We start from the raw sequence: 13,816 nt of genomic DNA on the forward strand, positions 1-13,816 counted from the left end.
GTTTTCTAGGAGGTAACACTCTACCTTAAGATAATAAATTGCTGCAAAATTTTGTAGTAACTATTCCTCTATCTACAACAGATTCTTGCTTAGTTTTGCTCTTAAATATAGCTAGGTGTACTTGTTTGATTCATTGTGATTCTGCTCGAATCTACTGAATGCTAATCATTATTGATGTTTAATGACATCATGTTGAAACATTGTTTCATTTTGAATAAAAGAGGCATATCCTATTTAATGACAAAATAATTCTGAGAAACTCAAGTGACCATATACTTGTAAACGTCAACAGATGTAACTGACATAAAAATTTTACTAGCATATAGCTGTAATAAAAATGGAGATTGAGGAAGTAAAAATTATTACCTCATGCAATTGGGAAAATTATATGTCTATCTCAAATTGATGGATACTGAAAGCTAATCCACTTGGATTAAATTTCTTCTTCTTCTTTTTTTTTTAAGTCTTTATTTATTTTTATGTGGTGCTAAGGATTGAACCCAGCGCCTCGCACATGCTATGGCAAGCACTCTACCACTGAGCCACAACCCCAGCCCCTGGATTAAACTTCTTTATGAAAGTAGTTACAATATTATATGGTTATATTAGTGGGAATTAGGTCTTTATATTAGTTGTATTACTTAAAAGTGCATTAAAAACAAAAGTTCTAACCGTTTTCAACACAGGTATGAAAGTGAAATTGTTAGCTTTTTAAAAAATGGACTTTATGTACATTATTAAAATAATATGAAAAGGTTATCTCCTGAGTCAGGCTGGCTACTGTTGTACACCTACTTTAGTAGCAGAATTATCTAGTTACAATTTATTACGTTCATTTTATTTAAGTACTGAAAGTTTTACTTTTTAAGCTTCTTTGCTAACTGAAAACAGAAACTAAAAAACAAAAATGTTAAGCACAACAATCATATGACCCAAAGAACTCTATTCTGTTTGGTAATGAAAAATAAGACTTTATCAAATTAAGATACAGCAGCTATCTTACATTAAAATTCAATAAGATATTTTCAGATGTGGTTGTATTTGGGAAAATTATATGTCTATCTCAAATTGATGTAAAACATTGCTATGTATTAGATTTATTTTTTCAAAGTTGAAAGGTACAATTGATAAGATGGATTTACTGAAACAAATCTAAAATTTCTACTAAGGGAAGATGAGGTTAAATTATGTAGGTTTTCTAAGCACATTCGTTTAAAAACTATAATCAAGAGCAAAGCAAGTCTGCTTTGCAAACATTTCTCTGAAGTTTCTTTTCATGTAAAATAACAGATTTTGCCTGTTTGAAGCAGTATTACATTTATCTTTCAAAATATTGTCTTATCTATGAGAACTTGTTATCTTATGTAAAAGTTATTGAGACAACATTTTAGTTCATGTTACAAATACCAATTTGTAATTTCATATTTGTTTTCCCTTTAGGTGTTTAAGTACCAACTTTGGAAAATAGTAAAAAAAAAAATTTCTTTGAAGGCAATACATATTTTTCATTTTTATTAGTAGTTTTTCAAATGCAACTTTGAATTGAATTCTATTATTATTAAGAGGTGAGTGAGATAATTATTTTTCTTAGTGGAGAAAGTGCATTTTCTTTATGATTGTACAATTATGTATTCTTTGTGTTTTCCCACCGCTTTTCTTCATGCTTTTGAATCATGAAGCAAGTTTCCTGCTCTAAGAGGTTTAATATTTGATTCTAATATTTGATCTTAGATTCCTCTCTATTTTTGATATAAAAGAATTCTAGTTTACTGCTTTAGGAAAATAAAAAGCCTTTTATTACATGTCAGTGTTTTGGAGACACTAGTAAAATAGATGTATCCTAAATACTTTTAGTTTTTGTTATTGTTGTTTATTTTCTTTCTACTGAAGAAAAATGAAAAAGATGGTGGATAAACCATTCTTGCAAATACCAGTTAAGATAAGTGCTATGGTGTTGAGATTTGTTTACTAGTTATTCTAAAAATCATCTGAAAATGGTTCTTATTATTCCTTGTAATTATTATTTTTAACCTTTGATAGCTATTACAGTATTCCTACTCTTTTTTTTAAGATTAATATGTTCCACAACTTTAAATATTGGTTTTAATATTATGATGGGTATTACAAATGAGGGAGCTTTGAGTTAGTAAAGTAATTCAGAGGTAAAATTTGGACACCACAACCTTATAGATCATCCTCACAGTACTGTTCTATTTTTGTCTTAGCATATACAAAATCTATTTTATTTTTTTTCCTGAGGTGCTAAGGATCAAACAGAGGGCCTCACACTTGCTAAACAAGCACTCTACTACCACTTAGCTATATCGCTAGTCTGAAATCTACTATTTTAAAGTTTAGCTATCACTCCCTGGAAACAATTTTATTCAGTTCAATTCAGTTTGCCACTTATGTACTTTTAAAAGAGAGTAAATATTTATAAGTGGCAAATATTGTTCCACATGAGCAAAGCCCCCCTATACTTCTAATAAGACTTAATAATATGATCTTTGAGGCTTCATCCTTATTCTTATCTTGTTATGGTTTGAATATGAACTGTTCCCCTAAAGCTCCTATATTAACACAAGCATATTCACAAGTGAAATATTAGAATGTGCAATTTGTGAACCAGTGTTTCTTCACCACACCCTTCAGCCATGCTCTTCTGCCTCTTTTGGGGCCCAGAGAAATGGACTTGGCCAACCACAGACTAACCCTATGGAACTTTGAGTCAAAAGAAACTTTCCTTCCTCTAAGTTGTTCTTGCCGGGTATTTTGGTCACAGTGATGAAAAAGCTAATACATACTTAATGTCTACTATGCGGATATATGAGCCCAGCCTTGCTCTTTATCATTCTAGAAGTACTTATTTTTTGCTTAACACAAAGCATATTTATCATTAGTATGGTTACGTCTATATTCCTGTCTTAAGGTGCTGACCTTTTTGCTTTTCTTTTTAAACTCATTGCCTAGAAATGTTACCTCTCCACCATCTCTTCTCTCAAAATAATTGCATAACAAATGTCTCCAAGTGGTTTAGACTTCAACATGAGCTAACTGTGTCTTGAAATTAACAGCACTTCATAGTTTCAAGGGAATGGGATGGCTACTGGGTGAAAAGCCTAATTGCCTTTAAAAATTACTTATGCTTGATCATTTATTTTTTAGTTCAGATTATTTCAGGTACTTAGTAATATTTTGCTTTGTTGGTAGTTTTTAATTTGTACTTTGGTCATTTGCATGTCTGTTCTGATCCATGCCACAGTACATTTAATATTATTCAAGGAAATGTGCAGGTGTTTGTGTTGTTTGGAAGTATGAATAGTACTGTTACTCAAAAAATGTGGAAAAGTTAAGTGAAGTCTTCCTAAAAGAATTTTCTATAGAAACGTTTGCGATTTATTAAGAAAGGGAAGATTTTGTTTAGCCATCATCTGCCTATGCATGCAATTGGTAATGTGCTGCTTTGGAGTCAAAATGATTATGAAAATGTGAAACCTATTTACATTGTTGTCATGTTTGTATTGCAACAGCCTCTTAAGGGAGAGAGTGCATCATTACAGTTCACATCTTTGCTATCACTTAGCATCTTATATAGTATTTTCATATCAATTTCATTTTGATAGTAATGCTGTTTAATAAGTGTTGCTGTTCGGTATTACTGTTGTATTTATCCACTGAAAAGTTGAAGAAATTGTAGAGTTTGAAATTGACTTTCCTGTAAGTTTATGTTAGATGCCTGTGTGCTAGGCACTCTGCTTTATCCCTATAGCATTTATAATCTTAAAGCTAAACTTAAAGTTATATGTATCATTGTCTCTATTTTTTATATAAAGGTAAGGGAGATCACGTGGTTAATTAGTAGTAGTACTTATTATGATAGTTCAGAACATGGATAGGGAGTGGAATGGGAATTGGGTAGGTAAAATAGAGGACTGCTTTTTTTTAACCTTCATATAGTTTACATTTTTAATATTTGACACATTACTTTACAATTTTTAACATGTTTTGTTAAAATATAAAATCTAAAGTAAGAAACTACACTTTGTAAATTGGTTCTTCCTATTCATATTTTCCATGTGAATTATGAAGTTAGAATAGCCCAAGGTACTAGCTTAAAAAAAGAATGATAGTATAAAATGGAGCCCATTTGAAGACAGCCATTCATTTTTCAAAATAAGAGGTTTGAGTCAGATAATTGAGAACTCAAAACTAATCTTTATTCCGTCCCATTTCACAAGTTTAATTTTTTTCTAGAGTTACTATGATAAGCAGTAGTAGGAAACAACACAGAATAGTGGAAATAATAGGCTTTGAAGTGAGATACCTGGTTGGTTGGTTGGTTTTTTAATACCTGTCTGCCCCTTTGTTACTTGTTTTATATATTAAGCCAGTTGCTATTCCCCATAACTCAGATAAGGAAATGGAAGTACAAAGTAATGAGCCAGAAGTCACAGTTATTTTAATTGGTAATGGAAACCCATTAGTTTGACCCTGGGGCCTGTGTTAGTAATCACTCTGGCACCTTTTAAGTGTTATAAGGATTAAAGGCCATTTTAAAAGCATTCAGTCTTATTACTAAGTTGAGTATACTTTCATTTTTTTCAGTTTTGTAAATGTTTAAAATTAATTTTCTTTCATGAAGAGAACGTTAATTTTACAGCATAGAAAAAAGAAGTTAAAGGTCAAATGATGCAAATGTCTAATTCCTTGATTAAGAAAAGCTAATATGAAAAAGCTAGAAACTATTTAACAATACATATAATTCTATTGAATGCCCCCCAGTGGATTTTTTTTTAATTGTGAAATATTCCCTCAAATGGCCTTTGCTCAATTGAAATTCCAAAAGAATCTTATATAACTTAAAAATTGTACCGAGTAATCAGTGTTCCCCAGCTAAATGTTTCTGTTGACCCTACTCAATCCAAAAAGGAAAACTAATCTGTACAGATAAATCAACTGTGATTTTTTTCCCCCAAGCTCTAATTATAGCTGAGAATACTGTGCATAAGAATGTTGGAAATGGTGTCTTTTTAAAAGAAAAAAATTTTTTTTCAGTTGTAGATGGACTTCATACATTTATCTTATTTATTTATTTATTTATTTTTATGCAATTCTGAGAATGGAACCCAGTGCCTCACACATACTAGGCAAGCCCTCCACCACTGAGCCTCAACCCCAGCCCCTGGAAGCAGTATCTGAATGGTTAGACTACTACTACTTTTTTCCTCTGTTAATCATGAAAACAAGGCTGTGACAAATTACCACATACATATTTTTGCTTATAATTTCAAGGTGTTCTATCATTTTTTAAACATATAGACAGAATCACTGCTATTGGAAGACAGTATAAACAATGCAAAAGATGTATTTGGAAATAAACTTAGGTAGGCTTTTTGTTGTGTTCTGGTGTGTGTGTATTTGTCCATGTCCATCTGCCCGCCTGTTAGTCCCCTGGTACTAACTTATTAGCTTCTCCGTTTAGATGGAGAAAGAAGAAAAAGAAGCATGGAATTTACAATTTTTATTTTAAAACAGGTAATGTTTATAGAATTACCTAAATTTATAGAATTAGAACTAGAACAGAAATATAATTGTGTAATTTATAAGTTAGGGATAGAAAATAAAGTAGATCTACAGATGAGTTTTTCAGATTCACAAATTTATAGAAGTAGTAATTTATTTCCAGGGTTTTCCTTATTGATCTGAATAGTTATAGGGGAAAACAAATTTATATCCCTCACTTTGAGATTTTTTACCTCAACTAAATTTCCCCTTAAAGCTCACAGTTAACATTACTGTCTTCATTCACCCAGCCTTTTCTGCATGCACATCCTGTATATATACCTTAGTAATGAGCTACCTGCCTGACAAGACAGAGCACATTGTTTGAAGCACTTGTAAAGTTTTTAGCACATGATTGTATTCAGTAAGTTTTTTATCACATGCTGTCTTTGGTCCAGTATAATGTTGTTGGTCGCTAGGCACCAAGGTGCACGCCTGTAGTTCCAATTACTTGGAAGGCGGAGGCAGAAGGATCAGTTGAGCCCAGGGGTTTGGTGCCAGCCTAGGCAACATATCAAGACCTGTCACTTTGATAAGAAGGGTGATGAACAGGGAGATCAGGAACACTAAAGTTAATATTTGCCTTCCCTGTTCTCAAAAAGTATTTGTTAAGGGGAAGACAACTAATTTTGATAAAAAGGCCTTTTGCTTGTGCAAGATTTGCAGAATTGTGTGGATAGGCACGATATCACCATCTTTTCCATTAGTGTAAACAAAAGTTGGTAACAAAAAAACAAGTGACCTGCATTATGTAACTGGGAAAATGGTATCCATCAAGTAGAGTGATTGTATATAGATGTATTACATGAAGAACTTAGATCTAAATGCACAAGATCTTTCACAAGCTTGAGACTGGAAAGAACTAAAGCTGTTCTTTATAGTATTATAGTATTGGTACCATAAGAGGATTGGTATTATTTTGAAGATTTGCCTAAGCATTATTCTCTGGTATTCGTAGGCATCTTTTTGGCATTCTATCAATCAGTTTAAATTTTCTTATCAATGTAGTAGTGTAGTGGTGGTTCCCTACCTACAAGCAGGAGGACGTTTTGGGTCTTCAAAGTATTATGGAGAACTTTTAAGTCATATTTTAAAAGCCTATCAGAAAACACGTACTTTTCCATAGTATGACTTGGGGGGGGGGGGCATTTTGATTAGAAATAGCATTAACTGTTAATAAAAATTATAACATTTGACATTCAAATGTAACTAGAAGTTTTCCCTAATTTACTCCCAAAGATGAGTTAAGTGATCCTGCCTTGTGCATACTTATTTCACTATGACAAGATCTTTTTGTAATTCTCCCTTTGAAATATAAAGTGGAAAGCAGTGGTCGACGGAGCAATGATATTTGAAAGCTTCAAACTTGTAATTTATTTCGTCTTATCTGGAATACTCTTCCCCAGAAATTCAAATGGCTGTGGATACAAATACCAGTGATTCAAAGTAGTTGTTTATTAAATCCTACAAGGATCTTTAAAATTATTATTCAGTTGATCATAAGTTTAATATTACGGAAATTTGTAGTAAATATTCCAGGAAATTTGAAAGTGGTGAGAGGAAAAACTTGGTTGCTAGGATGGAAATATTAGTAACTCAAAAAATTTGTAGATGATAGCCTATAAAAAAAGAAATATCGTGGGCGCTGTTGAATAACAATAGTTGCTAAAACGCAATTTTTTGTAAGGAAGTGAATGCTTTCGAAGAAGCAGAAGGGAAAAAAAGCCTTCTGAAAAACAAGGAGCTAAAGGGGGAATACGCTCTCCGTCAGATCGCGCTCCCTCTTGCGTTTCTCCAGCGGCGGGCAGGACCTGCTGCGCCTGCGCGGGGAGGAGCTGACGGTGACGCACCCGTGCGCCGCACAGCATTGTGGGGAGCTGGGGTCCGCGAGGGTGGTGGTTGGAGGCGAGGTGGGGGCGGTCGTTTGTTTTCTCGTGGTCTCGAACTCGCGCGCTCTCTTCCCCTCCTCCCGGCGTGCAGCGGGGAGGAGAAACGGCGGCGGCGGCGGCAGCAACAGCAGTGGCTGTAGCATCGGATACCCCTCTTTCCTTTCTCGTGAACCGGTTCCTCTTCCCTTTCCCTCTCACTGTTTGTTGTGTGTTTGATGTGTTAAAGCAGGAGCGAGAACTCGAGCAGCGCCATGAGCAACACTACCGTCGTCCCCAGCACTGCGGGCCCGGGCCCCAGCGGCGGGCCGGGTGGCGGAGGTGGCGGCGGAGGCGGTGGCACCGAGGTAATCCAGGTGACTAATGTCTCCCCGAGCGCTAGCTCTGAGCAGATGCGGACTCTCTTCGGTTTCCTAGGCAAGATCGACGAACTGCGCCTCTTCCCGCCGGAGTGAGTATCGTCCACCATCACCGTTTTTGCTAACGCCGCCCCATCCTGGGCCTAAGCAACACCATTTCCGTAGGCCCTGTGGCTGTTTTCCCTGCCAGGCTATGTTAGTTGGTCGCGGTGGTTGCATTTATAGACGAAAAGATGCGTTTTAGGCCTACAAAAAAATGTAGAGAGCAGAGAAGACTTTTAGTGATTAGGAGACACTGGCTCTTAATTTGGGGATTTTTTTTTTTCTTTTCTCTTAAATTGTGCCAACGTGGTCGGTTGCTTTGGGATAAAGCAAGACAATCTGTCTTTTGTCATTTCGCGTATAGGTTAAATTCATTTTTTAAAAAAGGCAAGGTGTGTTTTTTCTCTGCGGTCTTTGGAAGAAAAGTAACAAAACTATTCAGGCCAGCGTTAAGTTTGTGTTAAAATTTGTAGGCCGCTATTTATTGCTAAGTATTGCTTTTAAGTGATTCTGACCCAGGGAATATGACAGGACAGATGATTAATTCAGTGAGCCTGAATACTTGATTTATATATATATCTACACATATGCACACACACATAATGGATTATGAAGAGTCCTAGTGTTTTTCTTTTTTTAATGTACAGATTTAAGATATTTCTCATTTGTTCTTAAGAACGAATTTTATAGAATGTCGACATTTTGATTTAGAGTGTAATGACTTTTTTGTCCTTTTAAAAAGTTATGAAGAAAAAGTATTGTAGCAAACACTTGAAAAACAATTGTGTGCTCTTTGTAAATGCTTATTAGATGAAAGTGAAAAATGTTATTGGGAGTTTTATGATGTCACTTAAATTCTAAACCCGAAATTGAGATCCTCAAGAAATCTGTTGTGGTTGGTGTAATAAATCATTGATTTTTGTACACTTCTGCTCAATAGAATAATAAAATCAAATCATAATGAAGTATTTAAGTATTATCACATTTCATGACTTTCTGTTTTCCAAAGACTTCAAATTGCTGTGTTCTTGATTTTTAAGTAAAATGTACATGTGGAGAAAGGATTCAGTTATTGCCTCAGATGTGCTGTGGAGTTTTGGACACACGTTATTTTGAACAGAAACTTCTTTTATAATGGACAAATTCATAACATGAGCTATAGAAAGGGATGTTTTGCTGATACTCAGCTTTTTCATAATGTATCATTAAGTTGTTTGTAACATTAATAGTAAAATGACAAGAAATAAGTGATATGTTTGAATATTTTATTACTGGGGTAATAAAATAATTTGAGATGCTCAGTTTGCTACATAATTCCTTCCACTTCCACAAGTTCCTAAGAATTTCATATAGTTGCTGACTTTAAAGTGCTTTTTTGTTCTCTGAGGATACTCCCTTATGGTGCATTTATAAAAAGTAAAAGAAGTTTTGGGCATTTTACTGGTTCGTTTTTTTTTTTTTACTTAATGAGTGGGCAGTATCTTAGAGGAAGCCATGATGGACAAGAATCTGCCTTTTTCCTTTGTAATCAGGTGAATGGGTATGTCCATCATAACCCTGATAGCTGCTGGGCAGTTGTTCATCCAGTCATGTGACCTGGGGTGCTGTCCATTTGGAGGATTCCTTTCCCTGTATTAGAAGATAAATATTGATAAAATAATGCTCTTTGGCTCTCTACTTTATGTTCCCACATACAATCATTTTCTTCTGAAAATATAGTGACTGGTATATATCTTAGTGGGCCTCTAGATTTGAGCAGTACTATTGATGGTTAATTTTTATCTGTTTAATGTTGAGTTTTATTTGTTCCTTTATTACTTTTTCTCAATAGCTAGTCTTATCTGAAAAGTTGATAATACTTGATGATTTCTATAAATTCACTAGAGTTATCAGTAGTTTGCCAGGATTAATGTGCTTTGGGCTCCCAGTGGTACAGATTGGCTCATCACTCCATAAATATTTTCTTAACACGGAATAAGATTGAATGGCTCTATTGTGAATACATCTTCACCTGATTTTGTGTGTTTGTTTGTGTGTGTCATTTGGATATATTTGTATGTTTTTAATTTCCCCCAAGAAGGCATTCATATCTGCCAAGAATTCTTTTCTCCCAGAATGTTCTTGACATACGCGCTTCCATTTGTTTCTCAATAGTCACTTTAATCAGAGAATCTTTCCTTGACCACTGTATCTAAAAATATGGCTGCTCTGTATCTTCTCTATACTACTTAGCACTGCTTGGGTTTTTTTCTGTTGCCCCTGTCACCAATTGACAGGTAAGTTCAGCCTTCTCCCTGTCATTAGAATGAGGTTCTTGAGTTCATCAACATTATCTGCAAGGCATTTTTTAAGTACATATATGTACCATATACACCTAGTGAAATGCTTCAGTTTTAAATGTCTATTTTGGGGAAATTTTTCTGGGATTATATCATGTAGATTACTGGAGAAGGTGTCCAGCTTGGTTTTGCTATTGGACTTGTCTGTTATTTCAATTCCTTAAAGCCAAAAACTACTGGCCTGTGATATTACATAGAGAAATGTTGTCTATCTTCACAGGACAGGAAAACAGCCCTGCAACTATTTGAAAGCATCTATCATTGTCTCCTACATTTGTTTTCTTAAACTGTGATGTTGACTAGTTATTGAAACATATTGGAAATTCAGCATTGTTTGTCTACTGTAAGATGCTTTCAGAATTTTTCTTACCTTATTCATTACAAACCCAGAAGGTGTACTTGACCTTATTTTCAAATAGTGAACTGAAATTCTCATAGGTTGTTTTGTCTGCCCAAGCTAAGCTATCGGTGTCAAAACTAGCATTTGAACTCTTTTAATATGTGACTTTTCCCCTACCATTGGATCAGGGGTTTGTTGGTTTAGTGAAGCAATTTGTGAGTTGTGGTATTATTTAAGTAGATACTAAATGTTTAGTTTTAGTGGGATTTCACAGTGGAGAATACAATTGGAGTGCTTATTAGTTAATGATCCTAGTGAAGCATGTCAGTTATACAGTAACATCTACTGTAGCACTGAATATATTTTAAAAGAATTTAATTCGAATTTGAAGAAATGTTTGTTTTAATGCAACATTTTGCTGTGCATTTCTTTATATATTATAGGTCAGTAGGATTAAGTTTTAGGTGAATGTCATCTTTCTTACATATGCTTCTTTGGGGGGGCTTTGGAGATACTTTGCTCTATAAGCTCAAAATTCTACAATCAGAAGTGGTTGGCACAGTGTTAAGGTAAGAGTTTAAAGCCTGGGATGGGTGGCCTAAACCAGAGGTTCTCCAACTTAAGTGGCTGTGAATATGTACTTGGGATTTGTTAAGAATCAGGACTCTTATAAAAGGAATTCACTGATTCAGTGAGCTTTAGATGAATATCAAGATTTTGAATTATATGTATGCATCCTAGAAGATTATGAAACGGCCCTCAGAGGACACTTTAGAATAACTTGAGGGCTGAGAATGTAGCTCAATGGGAGAGTACCTTGCCTGGTACTCATGAAGCCCTGGGCTGGATCCCGAGCACCCAAAATCAATACTATCAGCTTTTAAGGTGGAAGACAAAAACATCATACAGGATTTTTCCTAACAATCTTCTCATTTGTCCCTGTGTCATCTAGACTTGCACAAAATTCCAGAGTACAAAAGATTACCCAGTAAATGGAAATAAACTGAACATATAGGCAGTTCTGAAGAAACTATTCATTACATGTTCTTTAACAGTGTTATTTTTTTATCATTGTATTTGTTTTTTCTTTTAATCAGATAACAATAGTGGTAAAGAATTGGTAGAGAGTGCTTGCTGTGTGCATGTGCACATATGCTAGACAAGCACTCTAGTGCTGTCTACTGCTTATACATCCAGCCCTTTTTTTTTTTTTGACTTTGGGACAGAGTCTCATTAAGTTGCCCAAGCTGGCCTCAAACTCATGATCCTCCTGCCTCAGCCTCCTGAGTCCATGGGATTACAGGTGTGTGCCAGCCACCTCACCAAGCTGTTTGATTTTTTTTGTTGAGGTTTAAGGAAATGACTGCTGGGTAAGAAGAACCTTATTTCAGACATCAAGTAAGAGTTCAGTGCTTTTTCCTCTAGAAATCTTCATTTAATTAAAGGAGAACTGAGAACCTGGATTTCTTTTTCCCTCACAGATGCTTTTAATGTGTTACCAAGAACAATTTGATTGTTACTGCCTTTGGGCATTGGTTTTCAAATAACTTGATGTAGGATTGAAAACCCTGCCTTTTTTTTAATCTTTTCCTTTCACAGGGAGTGTTATGACGGAAATTGGAACCCTTTTTTTTTTTTTTTTTTAAGCCTACTTTTTTTTCTTTTATCTGAGGAAGCAGCTTGCTGAGGAAAGAAGCTTTTCACCTGGTGAAGTAATACAGGGGTGAACAGGTGCCTAAAACTTTAAGCACCCCTTGTGTGCTTAAAATTTTTCTTTGAAAGTGCTCCAACCTAAAAAAGACCCAATTGTTGAAAGTGCCTAGGAGTCATAGCTATCGGTTAAAAACATCAATGTATGGAACCAGTTCATTATGCAGGTCAAGAAAACTCAGATATACCTCTTAATGATAGTCTTTATTTTTGAAGTGGAAAATTCTTAAGTTTTTTTACCCTGAGAAATTAGCAGAAAGAAAGGTTTCCAAACCAAAACTAAACAAATAGTTTGTATGAGAGCTGGTATGTGGACCATTGTAGAGCATTTGCCTAGTCCTTGGTTCAATCCTCAGCACCACAACATTGATATTATGAAAAGCATGTTGATATTTTTGTGATCTCACTTTGAGATTAAGAAAACTCTTTCTAACCTGATACATTGTAGATTTAAATAGGGATTAATGAGTATTTATCTACAGTGCAACTGTCTACATTAGTGTACAATACATTATTTTTCTTTTGGATTGGTTAAAAGAAATGTATGTGCAATTACATGTTTTTTTCTGATTATTTTACTTGGGGTATAAGCATTGGTTTGCAAACAACCTTTGTGTCTATGCTGATAATCTTTTTGTTTGTTTTTTGTTTATTTTTTAGTGATTCACCTTTGCCAGTCTCATCTCGTGTCTGCTTTGTTAAGTTCCATGATCCGGACTCAGCAGTTGTGGCACAGCATCTGACAAATACTGTATTCGTTGACAGAGCTTTGATAGTCGTACCATATGCAGAAGGTTTGTGCTTTGTTTTAACTACCTGTGTGGGCATCCTAAGATGACCATCTACTTCAGTATAGTTGTAGAATGAGCACTAGTAGCATGTTACAATCTAAGCAATTAACATTTTGAAACCCTTGTTATACTGCAGTACATAATTCTTACTTGCAGTTTTTTTTTTAATTCTAATAATTAGAAATCAGATATTTTTAAAAGAATCTTATCTTTTGCTCTCACATTCATTGAAACCACTCCTAATTGTAACTCTGAGATACATCTACTTGGTTAATGTTAGATTTTATGAAAAAGTCCCAAAGGTAAATGGCTAACTAAAAAAAAAAAAAAAGAAAAAGTTCTTCAAGTGCATGTTGTTTTGTTTTTGTTTTAAATAAGTGACTAGGTTAGTCTTATTTCCTTGAACTGATAACTTGTGCAAAAACAAACCAAAAAAAAAAAAATCCCACGTTGAATTCCAGTATACCAAGGGTTGCAATGATACTGGTTTTTGTGAAAGTTCAAGAATTCCTATAGCTTAGGTGCCAGATGGGCACTGGGTATTTTGTTTTTATGCCAGATTTTCTTGTTCATTCTTGTTATATTTTCTAGAATATCTCTAAATAATAAATTCTTCTCTCTGTTATTTGTGTGTGTGATTTTTGTAGTGGAGAAGGCAAATGCAAAACCCTTCCAGATGACTGAAAAACAGTGGGTCCTCTGCAGCTACAGGGGATTCTAGACATTAACTAAAGGCCAGCAAGCACTCAAGTCCCCCAAGTGTTTTCCTGGTGTAATCATTTGTTAA

At 34.7% G+C, this 13,816-nt stretch overlaps 1 protein-coding gene across 6 annotated transcripts in view; it reads left to right on the forward strand.

The window, feature by feature from the left end:
- The window catches only part of Srsf11 (serine and arginine rich splicing factor 11), a 35,539-nt gene that overhangs the window by 1,925 nt on the left and 19,798 nt on the right, over nucleotides 1–13,816 (forward strand). For 2 of the 6 annotated variants that reach the window (XM_027949473.3, XM_027949483.3), the window contains exons 1-2: nucleotides 7,474–7,899; nucleotides 12,899–13,032. In XM_027949473.3, the coding sequence (XP_027805274.1) occupies nucleotides 7,703–7,899; nucleotides 12,899–13,032 (331 nt within the window). In that variant the 5' untranslated portion in view covers nucleotides 7,474–7,702. Of the gene's footprint in view, nucleotides 1–7,472; nucleotides 7,900–12,898; nucleotides 13,033–13,816 lie in introns of those variants that run through there. The other 4 variants (XM_027949474.3, XM_027949475.3, XM_027949477.3 and 1 more) reach the window with 4 other exon arrangements.

The sequence above is a fragment of the Marmota flaviventris genome, chromosome 10 (assembly GCF_047511675.1).
Source record: "Marmota flaviventris isolate mMarFla1 chromosome 10, mMarFla1.hap1, whole genome shotgun sequence".
Lineage (NCBI taxonomy): Eukaryota > Metazoa > Chordata > Mammalia > Rodentia > Sciuridae > Marmota > Marmota flaviventris.